Source organism: Halichoerus grypus, chromosome 3, assembly GCF_964656455.1.
Source record: "Halichoerus grypus chromosome 3, mHalGry1.hap1.1, whole genome shotgun sequence".
Classification (NCBI taxonomy): Eukaryota; Metazoa; Chordata; class Mammalia; order Carnivora; family Phocidae; genus Halichoerus; species Halichoerus grypus.
In genome coordinates, this window is record NC_135714.1 from 124,765,375 (window position 1) to 124,790,604 (window position 25,230).

The 25,230-nt window shown below is 36.4% G+C and overlaps 1 protein-coding gene across 8 annotated transcripts in view; it reads right to left on the minus strand.

Moving 5' to 3' along the window:
- Nucleotides 1-25,230, minus strand: part of SLC10A7 (solute carrier family 10 member 7) — a 256,508-nt gene that overhangs the window by 165,942 nt on the left and 65,336 nt on the right. For 6 of the 8 annotated variants that reach the window (XM_036077810.2, XM_078069293.1, XM_036077806.2 and 3 more), the window contains exon 5: nt 11,533-11,571. The exons of the other annotated variants lie outside the window; for them this stretch is intronic. In XM_036077810.2, the coding sequence (XP_035933703.1) occupies nt 11,533-11,571 (39 nt within the window). The remainder of the gene's footprint in view (nt 1-11,532; nt 11,572-25,230) is intronic. 8 annotated transcript variants of the gene reach the window in all.

A 25,230-nucleotide genomic window follows, 5' to 3' on the forward strand; every position in this document is an offset into this window, starting at 1 on the left:
TTTCTAACAGTCATGAATACTGATCTAATTATTTTCAGGGACAAGCATATCTGTCACTATGTAGATATGAAAGTAATACCACAAAGCTGGACTTACATGGGAAAAAAAAAAAAAAAAAAGCCAGTAAGGACAATAATGACATAAATTGACTTCTTTAGCTAATGACACCATAATCAGGTGAAGTGCTTTCAAACTTACTTGTATTTACTGAACTCTCACATAATAGGCTTTGCTTTTTAACATAGTAGATATACATTGTATCTATAAAACTGAAAGAAAATACGTGTGAAATTTTATCTGACATTGTGAGTAGAAAGGGGCTTTAATAAGTTTAAAGGCTATGAAAAAATCTGTAAAGGGAAAGATGGATACATTTGACAGATGTAAAAAGTTTAAACTTCTACAACCATATGCCAAGTAATGAATCCCAACTTACATGTGGCACCATATACAAACATTAACTCAAATTAGAGCAAAGACCTAAATGTAAAAACGAAAACTCTAAAACATCTAGAAGAAAACATAGGAGAAAAGTCTTTGTGACGTTGGGTTAAACAAGGATTTCTTAACAAGGACACAGAAACCATGAGCCATAAAAGAAAAAAAAAAATAGATGAATTTAATAAAAATTTGAAACTTCTGCTCTTTGAGAGATACTGTTAAGAAAGTGGAAAGCCACAGACTGAGAGAAAACATTTGCAAATACATACCCCTAAATGACTGCTGTCCAAAATATATTTAAAAATTCACAATCCAATGATAAGAAAACAGCCCCATAAAAAAATGGGCCAGAGATCTGAAGAAATACTCCCCCAAGAAGATATACGGATGGCAAATAAGCATATAAAAAGATGTCCAACATCATTAGCCATTAGGGAAATAAAACTGAAAGCTATGATGCCAAGTGACCATATACCTTTTAGACTATTGAAAATAAAAAGTATCACTAATACCTTGGGCTGGCCAGGATGTGGAGCACTGGATTCCTTGTACATTCCTGGGAGGAATGTAAAATGGTACAACCACTCTGGATAATGGTGTAGTGGCTTTGTACAATATGAAACATATACTTACCATATAACTCAGCAAGCCTACACGTAGGTATTTTCCTCAGGGGAAATGAAAACATACATCTACACAAAAACCTGTACACAAATACTTAGAGCAGCTTTCTTTATTCATATTGCCAAACATAGTAAACAATATGAAGTTCATCAACCAATTGATAATGTACTATTATTTAGCAATAAAAAGGAGTGAGCTACTAGTATGTACAACAACAAAGATGAATCACAAAAGCATACACTAAGTGAAAGAAGCCAGACTTGAAAGACTACACACTGTGTGATTCCATTCATATGACCTTCTGGAAAAACCAAACTATATAAGGACAAGAAAATCCAGTGACTGCCAAGGGCTAAATATAAGGGAGGGGACTGACTACAAAGGGGCAAGAAGGGAGCTTTTGGAGGAGATGGCAATATTCTTTATCTTGAGTGAGGTGGTCGTTATAAGACTGTATACATTTTGTCAAAACTCAGAACTATCTATCTAAAATCAGTCAATTTTCTGTATAAGAACTGTATCTCAATAAATCTGACTTAAAGAAATTTTAAACTTCTGTCACTCAAAAGTCATCTCACCCATACACACAAATAAACTGCAATATATGTATTAGAATATTCATATCCTCAATATATAAAGACCACTTTGAAACCAAAATAAGCATCCCAATAAGAAAAATGAGCAAAGGATATGAACAAATAATTGACAATAGAAGGATCTCAAATGGCCAATAAACAGATAATAAAAGATCAACTTCTCAAAATTATAATTAAGATAAAATATCAGTTTGTTAAGACTTAAAAAAAATAATAACCGGAGTTGGTGAAGATAAAGAAAAATGAATATTTCTGAATATCCATATATTAGGATGATAATTTTGTTCAATATTTCTGGATGGCAATTTAGCAGCATCAAGAATCTCTTAAAAGTTTGTAGCATTTTACTCAGTTATTGCTCTTTAGGGATTTTTTCTAAAAAGGGTAATTAAAAGGGAAAACCACAAATACTTATGCACAAAAATGTTGTGGAAGCTTTTTTTTTAACAACAGTAAAAGAATATAAACAACCCAAATGTCTACCAATGGAGAAACAACTAAATAAATATCAATACCCCATCCAAAAGAATATTATACATTATATTATTTATTATATAAAGCAAAATCAAGTTGTCAAGGTAGAAATCAGAATATGAGGAAATGTTTATATATGTTGTTAAAGGGGAAAGCAGAAAATAAAATCATCTATACAATGCAATGTCACTTTTGTTAACTACATGTACAAAATACATAGGACATACACCAAAATGCTAATAGTAGCTTTATCTAGATGATTCTATCTCTATTTTTCAAAAGTTCTATAATAAACATATACTACCATAATAGTTTTTAAAAAGTTAATTTTTAACACAATGTTCCCACAGAATAAGTTATATTTGGTAAGATACTTTTGTAAGTCAGCTTTTGATATACTTAGAAACTAATCTGGTCTCTGACAAACTTCTTTTAAAAACAGCTAAGTTGGCAGACACACAAACTTAAAACCCAGTTTTCCTTAAAGTTGTAATAAAAATGGAATGGTTTGTTTGTTTTGTGATAACTAGAGATGATGATCTACTACTTTACTTGAAGTTCTACATTAAAATAAGTGGTCCTCAAACTTTGTGGGTCCAAATCATCAGTTGGTGACTAAGGAATCAGTTTGGGGAATCATACAGTGAAAAACACCATTTATTTTTATTTATTTTTTAAAGATTTTATTTATTCATTTGTGAGAGAGAGAGAGAGAGAGGGAGAGAACGCACAAGCAAGGGGAGTGGCAGGCAGAGAGAGAAGCAGACTCCCTGCTGAGTTGAGCAAGGAGCTGGATGCAGGACTCCATCCCAGGACCCTGAGATTATGACCTGAGCCAAAGGCAGACACTTAACTGGCTGAGCCACCCAAGTGTCCCCAAAACACCATTTAAGTCCAGAAATTTTTACACTCCTTGATGCCAAGAATCATATATTCCTTTCTTCTTCTTCTTTTGAGTTCTAGAACCTTGCCCAGAGCTTAACACATAGTAGGAAGTCCACAAATGTTTCATTAAATAAAATGGATATAAGGTCAAACAGTGACGTGAAGTGAATTAGAGCTAAAAAAACTAATGTTTTTTTTATTTCAAACTACAGTCTGCCATTTCCAATAACACAGACTATTGTTATTGAGAAGTGCTAAATGTTTACTCAAAAACCTGAGTCCTCAATGGAATTTAGATGTCTAGCATTGCTTTATCATAAAGACCAGTAATTAAATAAAAGATTCTTTTTGGCTGGTAGAATCCAAAAATTAATACAATTTATGCAAGCTCAGATGCCCTCCTGCTTCTCTCCATATGTCCAAATTTACTTTGGAATAGCAGTGGGGTCTGAGTCAATGAAAAATTATTACCTCCTCTCCCCTGCCTGTCATGGGATTTGGTATTCTCACCTTGAGAATCTGTAAGGCAGATGAAGACAGAAACCTTGTTTGGCTCACCACATTATTATCCCCAGATTTCCCAATTATTAGCTTAATAAATAGATTAATCATGGTAAACTTTTAGTGTAGAGAAATGAGAACTATCTACCACATTATTGTCAATGACTTGTAAGTGGGTATCTCCTACTAAAGGCCATAAACTAAGCAGTTCTACAATAGGCTGGATTTGAATTAAGGAAATTTAGTCATTTTAACCAACCACTCGGATCATGTTTTGTGGGAGACTCTTTACAAGTATCCTAGCCCCCCTCCATTTATATTTATTTTTATCTAAATGTGTATAGGAGCAAGTATTTTCCAGAATGATGATATTTTAAAAATTAATAAAACTAGAAATGAAAGTACATGGCATTTGTTGAAGGGTAATAAAATAACTTCAGTCAATTGGCTAGTTCTACACCAGTAGATTTCTTTAAATAGTAATGAAATCATTGCTTTAAAAAAAATCCATCATTATTAAAATAAAAAAAAAAATTTGCCTCAGCCTCCACCAAAATTAGATTTGTAAGTTGCTGGTCATTCCTATAATTAAATCTATGTCACAAATTTGCAAGAAAAATGGTCACCGTGACTAATGTATTTACTTGCTACACAAGTCCTGTCAGACGACACAGACATAGCTAAAATGGAGTAGGTAAGGATTCTATACATTTTTATTAAGTAAAAAGACCATTTTTAGTCACAATGACTGCACTTCAAACAAGAGTCTGTTTCAGAAACAAACCCAAATGTAGCTATCAAAGGGTTTTCCTACCTCGAGCATTACAGCATATTTTTACCTCTACAAACATGTTTGGCACACATGCATACTGCTTTTCTGGACAAATGTTACGTGGGAAAATAACTCTGAGGAAAGAAACAATAACATGTTCAGGTTGCTAGAGTCCCTGATTCTGGGGGTTTCTTCATTTGACCTCCCCAGATGGTTTTAATTCACCTCTGTGATGAAATGATTGAGGAATGACCTGAGAGAACAGTGCTGCCCAAAGTGAAAGTCAAAGCAAGATGGCTTAAAGGACACATAAGCAGAGAATAGTGATAAAACTTGCTCTCTTTTCAATCTTTTAGATCACAGGATTGTTCTTGGTTTGGTACCAGTGCTAATTTTACTTTTTATCAAAATGAGGGCAGGCTTCGGACTAAGAGCCTTGTGTAGGCAGCAGAGTTTAGCTACAAGTTAATAATAGCTTTTTTCCATTTGATTTCATTTCAGTTACCTTCTATTCATGACAAGATTGCTTATGTGTTGATGTCAAGTTATGCTTTAAAATAAAGTTAAATTATACAAGTGAGTTTCAGAGGTGCCAGTCTGGCTCAGTGGGTGGGGCATGTGACTCTTGATCTCGGGGTTGTAGGTTCAAGCCCTACTTGGGTGTAGAGATTACTTTAAAAAAATAAAATCTTTAACAAAAAAGGGAGTTTTAACTTAATAATACAAATAATATGTCAAGATGGCAAAAGTCATAAAGGTGCCTAAAATTTGGAATACATTGCCTTGAAGGCAGTTCTTATCTTCCCTCTTTCTTAAATCTTTGATTGTTACTTTTTTCATGTATTTATGTTTTGTGTATTTGCTTCATAGATAAGTACTTAGAATCTAATGGACTCTGAGTATATATGTGTTAATTTATATCCTATTTTTCTATTTTGTGCCATACTGCTAACTGAACCAACTGCATTTTGTTTGTTCTCAGCAATCCAGCTTTTCTGATATTCATTTGCCCAAAAAGGTGATTCAATGAAATATATAGCATGATGATGGGTTCCATTTTATAAAGAGAGAAACCAGTTTCCCATTGTCTGCACATAGTTCATGAGGTATTTTAAAGCCTAAAAGAGGTTATTTTAAATACTGGTTTTATCGAGTCCTTAGCAGTAAATGGATGAACTTGAAATAACATCCTATAAGGTTGTACTGAAAACTGCTTAAAAACTCAGTTTTGTTGGTTTTGTTTTTTGGCATGTAAGCTCAATGAAAATAAAAACCTGTTTTATAAACAAGTCATAAACTTTTGGGGGAAAACCAAGATCTCAACTGAATAATTTGGGCTGGTTAGATTTTTAGCAAACTCAGAAAAAAAAATCAGCATAGTTTTACACAAAATGAGTATTCCATAAACATAAACAAAATTAAAAATTGACATCTTAGATTAAGGTGAAAATAAAACTAATATAACAATTGAGTCTTCTCTGGTTACAACCCCTAACCCTCTTCATTAATCTGTTTGAGATTCTTACTCTGATTTTTAAAAAGCAGTGTTGCACAGCAATCCATGGATAACAAAGTAAATGTGCTTCCTCTCTGACCATGCTAACCGAAACTGAGTACATTTTTGTACAAGAAATGAAGAATAAAACAGGGTGGTAAACATACATCCTAAGTTATTAAAACATAACATTTGTGTTTGAAATTTCTTTTCTTTCAGCAACTGTAACAGTATCAGTAACTATTCAAATCTCACTATAAAGCTGGGTAGTAATGGCAGACCAGCTAAAGCAAAGAGGGAAGACAGAACAACAATGGGATAAGGGAAGAAAAATATGTTCTGGCTAGTTCTTCAGCTTAAGGCAAGGAGTTCCTTTTCATCCTTATTCATTTTAGAATAGCTTTAAAATGGCTATTTTAAAAGAATTACGTAAAACAAACCCATTTCTCGATAACTTTAAATGAAGAGATTTAGAAAGTAAACAGTAACTCTTACAGATCTTTCTTAGACTTGGTGTTATGCATTCACAAAGATGATTTCACTTTGCTTGTAACTCTTTGGTAATGTTTCAGAAATCCGTACACTTATGAATTGCTACAATGTTGTGTGACACAGTTATTAGAAGCTCAATTTGGCACGATCAACTTTGTCACTCACCAGGGTTTCCTCAGGAATTACCCCTGAGGTGTTACCAAACTCCCTCAAGAGTTACCAAATATAATTAAATAGGCTGAGGAGTCTAAAAAGAAAAAGTTCTACCTTTTCCTTTTAAACTTAAACCTGTAATTCTTGAAGACATGGAAACACTGAATTTAGCCTCCAAACCAAAATGCCAAAAGTGTAACAAAACTTGTGATCAAAGTTTTTTTCAACACAGTTAAATCTTTTTACACTGAAGAGAGGATTTTTCAATTGGAATTTTTTTAAAAGTTGCCAATATCTATTTTTTTTTAATCTTTCTTTTGGTGAGGAAGCAACACAAGAGATGGTTGAACTTGAAATGCCTGGTTTTACATAGAAAATATATATATAGGCGCCTGGGTGGCTCAGATGGTTAAGCGTCTACCTTCGGCTCAGGTCATGATCCCAGGGTCCTGGGATCAAGCCCCACATCGGGTTCCTGGCTCAGCGGGGAGCCTGCTTCTCCCTCTCCCTCTGCCTCTCTCCCTGCTCATGCTCTCTCTCTCTGTATCTGTGTCTCAAATGAATAAATAAAATCTTAAAAAAAAAAAAGAAAATATATATAAATTTTGATAACATTTTAGTTATTCAGAGTGGTGACTATCAAATTCTATTAAAATCTCATCAAGTGGGAAATCTTAAAACACTTATTATGCTCCACAATTATTGTAAACAGAACAATTTAAAAGAGAGGAGGAGATAATGACATTAACTTCTCAACTTAAAGCAATCCTCTGTGGCATGATTTTAAAATATTCTCTTGGTCTGAAATTTATGTAAATTGAATTCATCTATCATTGGTTATTACCAGCCTAGCTACATTTAAAAAAAACAACAACACAGTTCTCTGTAACATTTAGTTCTTAAAAACACTGTGTTTTAATTAGACCTGGGACATTATTAAACAAGCTATAAATATGTACAGTATTTTATTTGGTATACCCAGATGTCTAAAAATCAACAAAAATGCCCTCAGAGTTCTTTCTTCAAAAATTCTTTAATAAAGGCTTTCATTCAAAGTTTTAATGTAATCTAAAGTAAATACCCTTCTCAAATTCCATTATGTAAATACAAAAGAAATGGTCACTTATAACCAGAGAATAATCATTAGTCAGAGATAACCAATTCTTCATTTTATGTATGTCCATGGCCACACAAAAAAATTCATGGCAAAGCTTGGACAAAACTTAGATCACAAGTATTTTATACAGATTATCCCATTTAATTCTCACCACAACAATGGATAGTTTAGGTACTATCTACTCCATTTTATATACAGGGAAGGTCATATGATTAGACTAGTAATTCAGTCAGGTAAGGATTTAAATCAAGCCAGTCTGATTCCAGAAACCATACTACTACCCCTAATCCTAAATTTTAAGAATAAGTGAATATTTTCCATTCATAAAGAAAATTCCAAAAATGCTCTAACAAGTACCACCCTTTAAGAATAACAAAATAAGAAACAACAAGTATTGGTGAGGATGTGGACAAAAAGGAACCCTCTTGCACTACTGGTGAGAATTAAAACTGGTACAGCTACTCTGGAAAACAGTATGGAGGTTCCTCAAAAAGTTAAAAATAGAACTACCCTACACTTCAGTAATCACACTACTGGGTATTTACCCAAAGAACACAAAAATACTAATTCAGAGGGATACATGCATCCCTATGTTTATAGTAGCATTATTTATAATAGCCAAATTATGGAAGCAGCCCAAGTGTCCACTGATAGATGAATGGATAAAGAAGAGGTGGTATATATGTACAATGGAATACTATTCAGCCATAAAAAAGAATGAAATCTTGCCATTTGCAATGACATGGCTGGAGCTAGAGAATATTATGCTCAGTGAAATAAGTCTGTCAGAGAAAGACAAATACCATATGATTTCAGTCATCTGTGGAATTGAAGAAACAAAACAATCGAGCAAAGGGACAAAGAGAGAGAGAGAGAAAGAGACAAACCAAGAAACAGACTCCTAACTACAGAGAACAAACCGCTGGTTACCAGAGGGGAGGTGGGTGGAGGATGGGTGAAATAGGTGATGGGGATTAAGGAGGGCACTTGTGATGAGCACCGGGTGATGTATGGAAGTTCTAAGTCACTATATTGTATGCCTGAAAATAATATAACATTCTATGTTAACTACACTGGAATTAAAATAAAAAATAAATTTTTTTTAAAAAGTATATTAAGTGAAAAAATTTTTAAAAATAATAACAAAATAAAGCATGAAGGTTATAATTTGGAATTTCCTTCCTCTAAAATAAGTCCTTTTCCCAAGCCCAGTTCAAACACCAACTTCTCCCTAAAGCCTTCTCATATCATTCAACTGAGATTAATCTTTTTTTGAACTCTTGGCAATTGCTCTACACTGCCCATAGGCAGAAAGTGCTAGCTGTCTTTTACTATCCGTTCTCTTCTTTCTTAGTAACAGAAACCCAATTTTTAGCTCTTAGCAAATTGCCACATGTCCCAACCTCTCCATTGGCTAAGTATGATTGTATGAGTAAGTTCTGCAATATTATTGCAAGTATACTGTTGGAATTTCAGGAGTGCTATTTAAAGAAAACAAACTTAGATTTTAGGAGAGCTCCTCTGTGCTTTCCCAAAGTAAAGACTTTACTGTCCAGGTATCTTTTTGGCTGGAGCTCCAGCAGCTGTCTCGGACACTGAGGCAAGCTTGAGGAAGGAAAGTACATGCTGTGGAGGATGGAAGAAAGACAGGCATATCTGTCCACAATGAGACCATGAAGCCACCATACATGGTAGCCTCCTTCCAGGTTTTTAGAATACAGAAAAATAAACCTTCATCCTGTGTATGCCACAATTATTATTTTTTATCTTCAATAATCTGAACCTAATTCTAACTGGTTTAGCCCAGACTCATACATAGTCCATAATCTAAGGTTTGTTGTAACTATGATGAAGGGGGTGGGGGTGGGGGAGAAAGAGAATTACTATTTCTTATAAGCCTGGAACAAAACATCTCCAATGATCATTTTCATTCTCAACCCTTCCCAGTAATTTCCAACTTTGGGACAGAAAAAGGAGGAAACAGAAGAGGAAGGAAAAATGGAAAATGACACTTCTGCATCTCTGCCAGTTCCCCTCCCCTCTCTTCTGCTAGCTAAGTCCTACCATACTTCAAGGCCCAGCTCAGCGAAATTGTTTCTGTCTGACTTTTGAATTGAGTGCCTATCAACCTGTGCCATCTGACAATCACACGTCATCTAGTAACATCGTTTGTGTGACTTGTTAACTTTTACATTGTATTTCTTATTCTGTGTGTTGTCTCCACAACACAGTGGGACCCACATTCGATTCCTTGCATCCTCCACACTATTAGAAAACTACCTCTGGGTGGTAGGAGATCAATACTTTTTAATACTTGAGTTAAGGTCAGAAAAAAAGATGAAAAGAGGAAAAAGAGCAGGAGACTAAGGAGTGAGAATGCACAACTTCTTAGAAGCGAAAGAGCATAATAAAAATCCTAAAGGGTCCCTAGAACAAGTTTTACTTCCCTGGACCTTACAAAGAATTGGGCCTGGGAGAACAAATATTTTGATGTGTTCACTGTTCATAGAATCAGTGCAAAATTCAAACTATACTTAGCGAGCTTATCCTCCAACTAAGGGACAGTGCATTTTGCTTCAGTTACTGAGACAATTGCCTCAAACTTATTTTCTCAATAACCGTAGACATTTTAAAGAGTAGGAGATCTAGCTTAGAAACCATGTTTTGATAGTAGAGGTATAGGATTCCAAACCATATTTTTAAAAAACTGGCTTCCAGCAAGATCATATTTTACAGATATTATTTTGTCAATTGCGACAACACATGGAAAATAACATTTAGATAAATGAAAAAACGATTTCACAAAATATTACTGAGTTTAAAATAAGTAGCTCAAGAGCTCATTTTCATTAAATAGACACTATTAGCTCTCTTCTAAAACCCAATAATAATACAGCATTGGGAATAACATTACTACTTCTTTAAAAATAAGATATACTCTAAGCATGTATTTTGTAGAAGCTACATCATTTAAAAGGTCTATAACATTGGGACCTTAAAAGCTGTGTAGCACTACATGGAATTAATGCAGTGTAACAATACATTTAAAAGCTTCGGCTGCATTCAAATACATACAATCATAAGTGACATAAAGAGCATTTTAAACAGAAGTAATTAATATTTGCCTAGATTCATAAACTATTTTATACCCCACTGATTTTATTCTCAATTGTCACTGTACTTCATACCTGTCAATGAATTATGTACCTAAAAATACAATATTCTAATTCATTTTCAGGAATTTGGCAAAGTTTTAGGGAGGGTATAAATAAAAATACTCAACTAACAGAAAACTCAGTTTCTTTCTCATTCTTTCATAACACAAACCAAGTCTTTGTTACATTATTAAAAAACTATCGAAAATGCTAAAATAGTATTATCCTTATAATTATATTGGCTCTACTTATGAACACTGAACTATTTTTTAACCTTTATACAATTTATAGTTCACATGTCAAAAAAATATTGCATTTTCTTGCAAATCACTCAATTATTTCCTCATTTTAAATTTTTTCCACACAGATTTCTCAGAAGTATCCATGCCAGTAGCTTCTTTGACAGTGAAATGTACAAAATAAATGACATGTCAACAAGTAAATTAGCATTCCCTTTCTGACCAGCTGGGTCATGTTTCCTTTTCAAAATCCTCAGTCCCATGATACAAAATAATAATAATCTAAAAGACCTCATTAAATGATCAATATATTGACATAACTTCTATAAGGAGACACACAGTGTTTTAATTGATTCCTTGAATCCATTAAATGGAATATTAAACCCCAAGCTTCCAAATTATATTGTAAGAGAACATTTCCTTTATTTATCAACTAATTTTTCAGGGTATGGTTAATGGCACATAAAAAGATTCAAGAACTTTTATACTTAACTAAATGGTAAAAGAAGTCCAATTTTCACTAAATCTTTCATACAAACAACATCACAACCAAAGTTATAATAGACAAGTTAAACCATGTTTACTTACCAAAAAACTTCCAAAGGCTGAATTAAATATTGCAGCTGCCTATAAAGAAAATAAATGGGGGAAAAAAACTCACTGAAAGTAAATAGAAAAAGGAAAAGCAAAGACTATCATTCTCCCAACCCCCACTATTCAAAACCTTAAAACATTGACTCTATAAAGCTGAGTTAGTCACTGCTTACAAAAATCGCCAGTGGCCTGTACTTTACTAAGATAGATGAGCTGCAGCTTAGGAATTCATAAATAATGGGTCTCAAAAGCAAGCAGAAAAGGCTTGCCATGAGATGTTTTGAACCTGTATGACAGTACCAAAGAATCATCACCAATAGTAAATCGAAACCTTGTTGTTATTGATTTTGTGACGAGACTTAAAAAAGAGGTGGCTATATTCATCAGAAAAATTTTTTTCTTTTTACCGTTAAAAGAAAAACCGGAATTGTAAAGCAAACATTAAGTACTCTGCATCAGGGAGCTTTATGAGCTACACCCACAAAGTGAGATCTGTTGTTCCCGTGCAACACACATTAGAATATGAACAATGCTGCTAAGACCATGGAAGTTACCGCTATACCAACAATTCTAAAGTAGAAACAAGCAAGAAAAACTTCCACTTGGTGTTCAAAATGCAAAGAAGAAATATTTGACTTTGTGCTTACCTAAGTATCCAGGGAATACATAGTAGATGTAATATATAGTTCTTAACTTTAAATCAATCACTATATTCCATGAAGCTACACCTGAATCCTGAAAGCTTCTCACATTACCCAAAAAGGATAAAAACTTGTTAACATCCAATTTGATGGGGAAAAAATGGAGAGAGAAAAAAAAAATAATAAAAGGCAAAAGGAGGGGTAGAGAAAACCTATTGACATTTCCTGTAGATCCAGATCAGAATTAAATTAATCATCATGGAGATTAGCAGCCACGTTGTAGTAAGAAAAGGATGTCAGTTTAGCAAGTTTGAATAAAGTCCAAAGCCAGGCTAAGAGCTGTAGCTGAAAATGCCTTCTGCTCCAGAAGAGGATGCAATGAGAGTGCATGGGTAATGAGATCCCTGGCTCCAGAGAGCTTAGCTCTCCTATTCAAGTTCATAATTAATTCAAAGCTTTGATAATTTCATTAGATTTCTCCTTTGCTGGCCCTATCAATAAAAGATGGCACTGGACCACAGCTCCTCTGTGGCATAAACACAGGCACAGCACAGACCAGGGAAACCTTTGCTTCCTGACAGGGACAATGGCATATGGTGTTCTGTGTTGTACAGGGAGTAGTGGGGAAAAAAAAAAAAGAAAGATTTAGCTAAATAAAACATTACAGATGACAATTGTAAAATACAGCAACATATTTAACCCATCTTCCTGGAATTCCATTACGGATGATTCAGGAAAAAGTTTTGTATGTGGAGAAAAATAAGTAAAACTGTATAACTAGATGAATTGTGGTAAGATCAACTGGAAACACTGCCTTCCTTCCTACCAAAAAAAAAAAAAAAAAAAAATGCACCTTCCCCACAAACACTGTTTATTTCTAAACCCTATTTTGCGCTTAAAATGGATTGATCTCCTCTTAGTAAAGGAATGAGGTATTCGCCTTTGAGCTCCTCTCTTCCAAATGTATTTCTTCCCAGTGCCTTTCACCAACCTTTTTCAAGGGAACTAACGGTTTGGGCTAGCATTTAAAAAAAAACATGGATCGTTAGAAATAAAAAGACTCAGAAGTCAAAGCAAAATAAGTCAACTACTATTCATCAGATCAAATCACCGTTCTCCCACTCTACCCCGTTCTCTTTTTTAACCCAAACACAAGCAACATATTTTACGTGGACTGGCATTTTATAAAACCATAGTGATGACAGGGACAGGCTATCTCAGGTACCCGAGGATGCTGCCGGCCCACTTCTTAGTTGTTCTTCTGCCAGTGGTGATGAATGTGAACTCACTCACCTACACTCGGTGCTCCCAAGCAGAGCTCTGGCAATCATTTGTGAAATGGCTGATTAAGGTTCTGGGTACTCTCAAGAGTATCAGACTCTGAACCAAGGATCTTGGGCTCAAAAGTAACAAATAATTAAGCTAATAGTTGACTTAATTCTGCTTTTGCAGCATATAAGGGAATTATGTTGTCCACAGGTCCAAAGAGTGATGATAAATATTTAGAGAGTATTTAATTGATACATAAAAAGTATGTATGTCTTCAGACTTAAGGAGGAATTTCCACCTCCTCAGCACGTTATACAAGGCCCTCCATGAACAGGTCTCTGTCCATCTTATTTCTTGCCTCCAATTTTATATTCTGACAATACTACACTCCCTGCAATTCCTCAAACTTATTGTGCTGTTGATTACCTCTTTTTTCCCTGGCCTGGAATGCCTTTCTCCCTTCCTCTACCTAGGCAATTCCTACTCATCTTAGCAACTCCTTCCTTGAAGCTTTCGATCACACATCCTCCCACACACATACATCTACACTTCTCAGTGGACTGAGTGTCCCCACGCCTGCTGCCCAACATCCTGAGCATACCTCTGCCATGGCACTTGTCACACTACTGAAATGACCTATCTGCATGCCTCCTTGACCCACTAGAGATTAAAGTCTTCTGAGGAGGAATCTGATGAAGCTCATCCTAAGCACCTACATGTTTATTAACTGAATTGCCTTAATAAATAAGATTCCCAGAAATGTCCAAAGTCTCCTCTCCTCCTAAGTTATTCCATGTGTTTGGCAGAATCCAAGGATTGGCAGAAGGCTGGATCTGACACCTGGTTCCACAGGCAAGCAACAGCAATGGCAGATGAAGACTTCAGTCGCAACCCAATAGGAGCATCTCTTTCACAATATCTTGTTTTACTTCCCGTAGCCTCCCTATTACGATACAGTTACATTCAGTTACATAAATATGCTTAGATAATGTTTTAAAATTTACTACTGCTATGTAGCAATAGAGTCAGTTAAATAAAATCTAAAATTACCAAGGAATACTCTGAAGCCGGTAAAAAGAGGATGATCTGCATCTACCAATATGAAAGCTGGCTTAAAGTGAAAAAGCAAGTTTTGAAACTGTGTGTAATTCCTTTACCATGTTTTTTCCCACACTATCAGGCAGCTGGGTGTCCTACAATTCAACTCAATTCTGACCCTGTCTACCTGAAACTAGTGTCAGATCCCACAGCTTAAGGGCTCAGTCCCACAAGACTGTTCCCACTGCAGATGTCAATCACAAAGGCCAGGTGGTCATCACCTGTGCTTCCAATGGACTGCCTATAACTCAGAGGTTCCCACAACCCTGTTCTCGAGTTTGATTAATTTGCTAGAGCAGCTCACAGAACTGAGGAAACCAGTTTTATTCACTCGATTACCACTTTATTATGAAAAGGCTCTACAGGAACAGATGGAAGAGATGCCCAGGGCAAGGTATGGAGAGAGGGCACCAGGCTTCCCAGGCTCTCTCCAGTGTGACACACTCTCAGCAGCTCCACATGTTCACCAGCCCAGAAGCTCTCCCAAACAGTCCTTTTGGGGTTTTACAGAGGCTCCATTAAACAGCTATGATTGATTAAATCATTGGCCATTGGTGACTGAACTCTATCTCCAGCCCTTTCTCCTCCCCAGAGGTATGGAAGTTGGACCAAAAATTCTACCCCTTTAATCTCCGGTTGGTTCCCCTGGTAACCAGCCCCATCCTTAGGTGAGCTAGGGGGCTTTCCGAAAGTTGCCTAATTAACATAACAAAAGACCATTTTTATAGCTTTCCTCACTTAGGAAATTCCAAGGGTTTTAGGAGCTCTGTGCCAGAAACTGGGACAAAGACCAAATATATATTTATTATTATATATCACAATATCACATTCCTATTGTGCAAAGAGGTACATACACGTGTATATAGACCCAGATAAGTATAAAAAAAAACCCACTTTTCTGAAAGGGATCACAAAAAAAAACCCTAATATGGTTAAATTTGTTGAAAGGGATTGTGTGGGGGTCATTTTTATTTTTCATTTTGTTCCATTTTGTTTGGCTTTTGTTTTTAATATGTTACTTTTTTAGATTTCAACAAAGGTCATCTGGGCAGGGAGATGTTGAGCCATTTATAGTTTGCATTTTGAATCCCTTTGTGTTACAAATATAAGAAACATTTTACTTTAAAATAAAATTAAGATTTCAATCTCTACTTGGCGTGTTCATGATCTCTCTTGTTGGTTGACGAGGTAGAGGTTGAGCACCCGCTGGAGCACACATCATAATGCTGGGGGCATAAGAAGCTACAGAATGAACAGAGGGCATCTTTCAAGAGTTTCTGTAGCATGTGAATATTTGGTTTTGAAAATAAACCCAAAATCCACCATTATTTTTGTATAAAACAAGCATGGCTATAGAGAATTAACTGAGATCAAACATGAGCCACCCAGGACAATTTGCTCTAAGGTGGGACCCTTTCAGGTTATACAACCAGACTTTCTCAGGATGTTTCCTCTCTCTTGCCTTCTAGAAGCCATACCTGAGAGAGTCCACTGATTTTTAAATGTAGCATTTTGTTTGTTATTATCGTTTTTGCTAGAAACAACTTAATTACCCATTCTCTGTCTATAATGCTCCATTACGACAAGAATGTTGCCTAACTTGTACAAGATCATGTCCTCAGTGCCTAGAACAGCAGCTGGCTTGTAGAACCTCAATAAATATTGCTGAGTCAAACAACAAACGCATGAATACTTATGCTAACTAAATGCCCTGCACAGTAATGTTTTCATTATTAACTCAGGAACCCCATCCGTAAAGCATATACCTCGGTGTAATCACATTTGATGTATAATTAGATCAAGGCTAACTGAAAAAAGTTCATTATTGAGGGTTTTTTCTAATACTAAGTAGATTGACTTTCTTTATATTACCCATTTTAAGATAATATATTGCTTTAAGTATCTGCCCAATTTTACCCAATATACGGTATTTTGTTAATGTTTCCTTATATGTTGTACAGCATGTCTTTAGTAAATCATTTTGGAAAACTGAGCAAGCTCAAGAACACATTAATTTCTTTATAACCTACTTGAAGTTATTTGAAACAAAAAGGTAAATTAAAAAAAAAAAAAACCTTCTCTAACTCATAAAAGCAAGCTCTGCCATTGCCGTATGCCTTTAAATGTTATGAAGTTCTACCTGACAGTAAGCCTGAAACCTTTATCTTTTGTTACAGCTGTGCCTGGACTATGTTCCATGCTCTGGAGTTACACAAATATGTAGCCCTTTTTTGAAATGATTGCACTTCAAATATATGAACACTGCTGAGTCCTACCTAAGTCTCCTCTTATGACACTATATCTAAAATTTTCATAATGCTGGTCCAACACCCTTCTTTTTCCTTCCATCATCATCAGCCCACTAAATAAAGAAATAAAATCCATTGTTCACATTGGGTGTTAATGATCTATTGCAAGATAATTGATGAAACTTCCAGTTTCCACTGTTGCATACCCTGCTTCCCCACTCAACAAAATCAGAAATGTTTACCCAAATGTTGAAGTGGGACATTTATGGTTATCTCAGAATTTCTAATAATGCTCCAAACTGAGGAGAGTATGTGGCAAGTACCCCACTATTCCTAAAGTAAGATACCAGACATAGCCATACAGTACTTACAAAAAAACAAACAAACAAACAAACATGAAAATTAGGCCAGGGACCATTTCACATGCAGGCTATATAGGAAAAGACTAGAAATTCCAGAAAGGATTGATAAAAGGAAATTTCCAGGAGTAGAAAGTCTTTGGACTTTTCCTCCTCCTTTAGAGGAGAAAGCTGACCTGCCCACGACCCCTCTCCAGTTGAAGATGGGGGCAATAGATACAAAAGAACCAACAGTGGGCATAGGAGAAATTGCAAGGAAGCAAGAATGGCACTGCGGCCCTGTGCTGGATGTTTACTGAGGGGAGAAAGCCCTCACTAGACTGCTAGAGGAGCAGAGAGCACTCTGTGTGAGACTTCTCAGAAACATCACGGTAAATTCCCTAGAATTGGGGTGGGGGGAGAAGAAGGCTATGTAATGAACCAGAAACAGGCACTTGCTTCAGGACTAGAAACAGCAAAGATGGGGAGGCCGCCTAGAACAGACCACAGAGGCAGGACAAAGAGCGACTAAACAACTGGACAAAGTATACTTCAGTTCTGTGATGCGGCGAGGTCTGTCAATTCCATATCGGCCAGGTACATGCCTCAGAGGACTGCCATCATACTTAATTCCTTTTGAAGGAACCAAAACAACAGCATTCCAGGGCAAAGAGTCCCCAGCAATAAGAGGCTGAGGGGAATATGCTTGGGGCAGGGACTGGAAGCATACTCTGAACAATTTGCTCCCCTAACCTGTCCAGCAAAGAGATATAGCTTGTGGGTGTTCGCCATGACACAGGGCACTGAGGGTTGGATTACATCAGCACCAAAAAGGTAAGACTGTCTCCCACCCTGTAATGCACTTGTTATATTCACCCTGACTCTGAAGAGGAGGGAAGTAGGGAGGGTGAGAAGGTTAAAAAAAAAAAAAAAAAAAAAAAGTGAAACAGACCATGTCCTCTTCGCCACTGCTCCTGCCTATCCTATTTTTATATTTTCATCATATGTGTGTACATGCATTAAGAAAAAAAAGTGTAATGTTCTGTGTTTTAAATATACAGGTTAGGGGAGCCTGGGTGGCATAGTCAGTTGAGTGTCAGGCTCTTGGTTTCGGCTCAGGTCATGATCTCAGGGTCATGGAATCGAACACCGCATCAGACTCCGCACTGGTTGTGGAGCCGGCTTAAGATTCTCTCTCTCTCCCTCTCCCTCTGCTCCTCCCCGCCCCACCTCTCCCTCTCGAAAATAAATAAACCTTTAAAAAGAAATTAAAAACACAGGTTAGGCCTGAGTTGGGAAAGAAGGGCATTTAGGGTTTTAAGCTAGACTGCCCTGAATTAAATACCAAAAAGTTAATCCTAATTATTAAATATATGACTATTTTTGCAACTAAAAGTGACCAGAAAACCATGAGATCTGCCAGGGACGCTGTCAAAGGAGAGAGGAGAAGATGGCATTCCATGTGCATCATCTTCAAATTCACGCCACTCCATAAAGAGATTAAAATAACAACACAACATTTTAAATGTAAAGTTGAGCTAAAAGAAAACAAGAAAAGCCAGGTACTAGACACAGAGAAGCTCGGCAAACCCAGGGTGGGAAAGCGGGGGGGACAGTGCTGCACACTCCCGGACAACAGACTCGGGCCCTGTGCCCCAGAAGCAGCAAGCCCAGCTTCGGCCGGCAGAGGAGCCACCTGGGGCTGAGCCACCTGCGGCAAGCAGAGCAGAACCCTGGAAGCACTGCCCCCCGACATAAGGGCACCTAGAAAACCTGACTGACGGGGTGCCTGGGTGGCTCAGGCGTTAAGCGTCTGCCTTCGGCTCAGGTCATGATCCCAGGGTCCTGGGATCGAGTCCCGCATCGGGCTCCCTGCTCCGCGGGAAGCCTGCTTCTCCCTCTCCCACTCCCCCTGCTTGTGTTCCCTCTCTCGCTGTGTCTCTCTCTGTCAAATAAATAAATAAAATCTTAAAAAAAAAAAAAAGAAAAAGAAAACCTGACTGACAAAATCAAGAAAGTAACATAAAGCCGACTGCATCACGGGTGGGCACAGGACTGAACTGACACCATGGATGTGATTCGAGAATCCCAACTAATGACTAAATCAAGAAAACAAAAGACAAAACGAATCAAAGACCAGCAGAACCCGTGAGGCCCTAAAAGAGGCAAATGCAAAACTTTTCTTTGGGGTCGCTTCAACAATCCGGAACACAGTGCATTCCCGGATAAAACAGCCCCTACTGAACAGAAGTTTACAATAAAAAATTACAAATGTGAAGAAGCTGTATATGATGATAGCGCCATTATAAAGCAGTTAGGAAAGGAGGAGAAATTGAGTATTTCATAATACAGTAAGAAAGAAAATTCTAGAGGGGTGCCTGGTGAAGCATCTGACTCTTGATTTCGGCTCAGGTCATGATCTCAGGCTCCTGGGATGGCGCCCCACCTCGGGGAGTCTACAATGGGGAGTCTGCTTGAAATTCTCTCTCTCTCCCTCCCTGTGCTCCTCCTCCCCACCCCCCTCTCTCTCTTTAAAAATAAATAAATCAATCTTAAAAGAAAATACTAGTTGAATTAAACATCTAGAGTTGGAAGGCAAAACTTGAAAACTTCTAGAAAAAAAATGAGACTAGCTTTATGCCTTCCAAAAAGGAAACAGTTTTTTGAAAAGGGAAAAGCTAGGGTTGCCATGCAACAAAGTTCTGGCCAATGAGATACAAATTGATACACCCTTGGTGGTGGGGGTTAGGGAGGTTAGTGTCTGGCACTGCCCTTCTTCCTTCCTCCTGCCTAGAACAGTGAAAGCTCTCTGGCATCCAGAAGAGAAAGGCCAATAGCAGTACAGAGACAGCCACTCTAATATCATTGAGCCACAGAACAAATGCCAGCAACCCCCACCTCCAGGCATCCTGGTATATGAGAAAGTAAGTCTCTGCTTGTTTAAGTTACTTTTAGTCTGATTTTCTATTACTTGAAGCCTGATGCAATCACGTTCCTAAATAAGGCAGAAAATAATAAAGGGCTAATCAGGCATGTTAGATAAATAAAAAAATGCTTCCTCTAAGATATGCTTGAATAGGCATATTAAGTTTGACTTAGCATAATCTCTTGCTCCGATTGCATACAGGATAACACATTATTGAAAAAATAAAAAAAGGGAAAAAAAACTGTCTATTAGTGATGAATCAAAGCTGCATTGTCTTACCCTGGAAAAGTTCCTCAACTTGTGAATTTATTTCACTTCAGCCTTTGATTCACAAGGAGAATATAATATTTTTAATATTTTAATTTTTATTTAAATTTTTACTTAAATTTAAATTTTTATTTAATATTTATTTATTTCCTTTCCAAGCACAGGTTCAGTTTGAAAAAACATAAAGACATCAAAGATCGAATTACAGTCCTTGGTCTTCTATTAAATACAGAAACACAAAATATTTTCTTTTTACATGTATATGGTATTTTGCGAAGTGCTACAGAAATGTCAAAAAAAAAAAAAGAATTAGGGAAAGTTTATTCCATTTGCTTTAAAGGCCAATTATAATTGCCTTTCTGAGAAGCACCTTAGTTGCTAGGGCATTTTACCACTAACTACTTAATTACCACAATTTTCACTGTATAAATCTAGTAACAAATAAATATGAGTTATGCATTTCTATATTAAATATTTAAATATTATTGAAACATACCACAGAAAAGTAAATATATGGGACATCATTTAAAATGTGAGTTTATACACCATGCTCAACATGAAAGGGGCACTCTTCATTTTATTCCACTATTTATGTTACTGCACTTTTTAAGCAGCAGTGACTAAAAAGTAGAATATTATTTTACAATCTTCGCTGAATATTTTTTGTCAACAAATAAATCCAAACGAAGACTAAAGAACTACTACCAGGCATTCCCCAATTTAAAGAAAGACAGACAAAACAGACACCTTTTAACACTTTTAGAACATGAACCGTTAAAATTCACCATCTTAACGGCCACTTTAATTCTTTGTTTTAAAAACATTACAGGAATGAAGAGAAGTGCATATAGATGCAAGTTGCCAGCCAATACATCCAGCTGCTTTTCTCAGAGTCAGCTTCATTTCTTGCCTGCTTCTACAGGTTCATTTCTTGCTACCAGTGGAAAAAATTATTTAATATACTTAATCTTGAGGTGAATGGGGGGTGGCTATTCTTGTTTGTAACTATTCATCTCAATTCAGGCCAGGAAAAAATATATTCAAGTTACCGTTTCTGGGTGCTAAATTGAATCAGGTGTCCTCTCCTCTTAAGAAAATTAAGTTGCTTTTGTGCAAGAGTGTTTTAATGAGAACAGAGCCCGCCGACAGTGATAAATGGGAATGACACCAGAGAGAGCATGTAAGCAGGACAATATGTGCGTGTTACAGTCTTACAGCCTATTTTTCACTGACTATTCTGAATGACTTCGCTGTTTCTTAAGGGGCCTATTAATCTCAAATTTAGTTATTACACAACGTTTATTTGAACATATATTCTGCGGATGATGACAGTTAATAAAGGAAATCTTTCACAAGCTGTATTTTTACATATTGTTCCAACTACAGCTCCCAGTCATTTGATGGTATTGATGGAAGAACCTACATTGTGCTGAGGCTTTGAAAAAAAGGCACATATATTCAGATTCCTTTCGAAGCACATGGGGACTCTTAAATAACCGTTAAAATGCATACAAAAAAAATCCTTCTACAAAATGGTAAAAGGAAAAGGACACCTTAACTGTCCAACAAAAATTGTTTAATATGAAAACTGACCCTTCTAAGACAAAACAGACACGTTTTAACACTTTTAAAGCTTTGCTGTGTAATATGCAATAGTTCTCACAGAGCAACCCACCATTTTCATCACATGCGTGGCACAGAGGAGGGAAGACAAAATCAATTTTCTTGAGGTGCAAAAAGAATCAAGTAACAGAGCTACTTTGATTTTCTTCTTGGTATGCTTTTTTGATAAAATACCACATACTTAAAATAGTGGTGATCCTGCATTTCTTATTTATGGTAGCACACTTAAAGGCTAATGAGGATTATTTTAACACTTTCCTAAAAACGTATTTATTAGCTCAAGTACCTTTACCAATTGAGACTGTGATTCTTGCTCCAAGAGAAATTTGTTACTTTAAGTATAACTGCTTCATACTAACAAAACCTAATGATGTTAGCAGGAAATATTTATACCAATTCAAGATTTTTAGACCTGCCTCCTAATTGAGATGAATATAGACTTTGAATTGAACACTTGCAATTTCGTCCTCCTGAAATCTCAGTCTTCAAAGGTGTTCAATTTCAATGAAATCAGAATTTTCAACTGGTAAGGGCCCTTAGGTACTATGACAATCCCTTTATAAGTGAAGAAATAGAACTCTAGAGAGATAAAAGGATCTTTCCCAAGGTCAGATTGGCTAGGCAAAGCCTATTATAGAACTCATCCCCAGACATTCCCTGTACCCTCTCTATTATACCCACACTATCTATTTTACATATTATTTTTAACAGATATTTATAAATACATAATATAAAAGGGCATAAACCAAAACACGAATAGTGGTTATACTGGGGTAATAGGGCTATGGATTTTTTTTCTTTGTGATTTTCCTTGATTGTCAGGGGTTTTGCACTGATTATAAGTTTATCAGAAAAAAGCATACAATAAATGCTGTATTAAGTACAACAAACCTTTTAGAGGCTCTCTCTAATCTTTAGGCAAACCTTAATGCTGTGTACATATTAGGGGCTCAATGTCTGACTAAAAATTGAAAGAAAGTGAGGATAATACCAAGAAAAATCTACCTATACTTACTTGTTATATTAATACTGAATACTCAGGAACAAACTGTGGTTGTAATTCAGATTATCAACTATTAAATTGAAAATACATATTGTTTATTTATTAATAGCTTATTAAGCACTTATAAATTTCTTTTTTTTTTTTTAAGATTTTTATTTATTTATTTAACAGAGATAGAGAGAGAGCACAAGTAGGCAGAGCGGCAGACAGAGGGAGAGGGAGAAGCAGGCTCTCCGCCAAGCAGGGAGCCCGATGCGGGGCTCGATCCCAGGACCCTGGGATCATGACCTGAGCTGAAGGCAGCCGCTTAACCGACTGAGCCACCCAGGCGCCCCAGCACTTATAAATTTCTATGAAGCTGAATAAATCCTATTTAAAATATTCCATACTACTTGACATTATATCTTTTTTAAAATGCCAATTTCTCAATATCCCTGAAGTTTAATTGTTCCTATCTTTTGGGTTTCCTATGTCCTGCCAAGAGGAATAAAATAAATGCTCCTTTAACTATTCATTTATTCAACACAAATTTATTAATGTATTATGCTAAGCCTGAGAATACAAAAATAAGTACCAGAGTATCTGCTCACAGTATTAGGCTAGACATCATAATGGCTATAACACAATAAGATCAATGGGATCAGAGTTATGGCAGCACAGAAATTAACTACTAAAATTTCCTTTAAAGTGGGCTTTTTCAATACCTCCTAGTGATGGACAACAAGCACTTTTCTGATCAATTAATGGAAGCTCTATTTAATGCCAACCCATGAACTAAGCTCTCAGCACACCAACAGAGAAATTGGCCAAGAATTCCCTTAACACTTTGTTTAGAAGGGCATCCACAAAACATAAGTGACAACCTACGTCAAACCATCTAGCGTTTCTTACAAATTTTAGACTCTAGCTACCGATCTCTGTTATTTCTGCTATTTTCCATCCATTAGGTCTGGGAATCGCAAAGCTTCTTAAGAGGGCAATGGATCAATCCCTCAGCAATAACTCTCTCATCAGCTTTTCATTAGCAATAAAACAGCTTTCCTACCATCTTCTGGGAAATAACTTACCATAGATTCACAGAACTGAAATGGACTTTTGGAGATCATCTAATCAAGGCACTTTTCCTCAAAGAGGACTACACTGAAATCACTAACAAAAGGAACCTACCTGTCCTATTCTTCGTATCTTCAGGATCAGAGATTGTATAATCTCTTTCAAAATTCTAGATTTCAAATCTATATTTTTCACTATTAATCTACATTTCTCACTATCAAGTCCTTTCTTTTTCTGAAATAACTTTTCATTTGAGATCATCTTTTTATGTTAGGTCTCCTGAGAAGATAAAAAAGAGCTGTGTTATTGCTGTTACAAGTAGTATGCTGGTAAATGTTTAATAACTGGCTCTCAGGATGAGGGGAGGAACATCGGTTTGTAATATTTGCTGATTTTTGAGCTGTAAATACTCCCACCAGGGCCAATTTCAAGCTGCAAACATGATATCACTGAACACCAAGACAGGAAGGGATGGCATAATTCCTACAGTATAAGAAATGAGAAGGGCACCTAGGTGGCTCAGTAGGTTGAGCATCTGACTCTTGATCTCAGTTCAGGTCATGAGTTCAAGCCCCACTTTGGGTTCCACGCTGGGTGTGGGGCCTACTTAAAAAAAGAAAATTTTTAAAAAAATTAAAAAGATGAGAAAAAAAGGCAAATTAAATACAAAATAAGTACAGGAAGGAAATTAAGTAAAGATAGGAGCAGAAATGAATGAAATCAAAACCATAAAAGCAATAGAGATCAATGAAACCAAAAGCTGGTTCTTTGGAGAAAAAAATCAATAAAACTGATAAAGCCTTAGAACAGGAATTGAAAACCTATTCTGTAAAGGGTTACTGTTCCATTTCAACCCAACTGGTCTAACACCAACTGAATATCCCGCAATACAATTCTGAGGCTAACCCCCTGGAGTTAGCCCAGACCCCACAAATTCAAAGCTCAGTTCTCCATAAGACTGCCCTCATTTCAGAGGGCACTTCAGGAATCCCCAGGCCACCAGCACTTCTGACCAACTGGCTATAAATTTAGGGGTTCCCATGACCCTGTCTGGTTCAATAACTCAATAGAACAGCTCACTGACCTCACTGAAAGTGCTAGTTAAGATGACACTTTGATTATAAGTGATACACAGAGGGAGGTCTGGGAACTTCCGTGCCCTGTCCCCATGGGATCAGAGTGCATCATTCTCCCAGCACATCAACATGTTCACCAACCAGGAAGC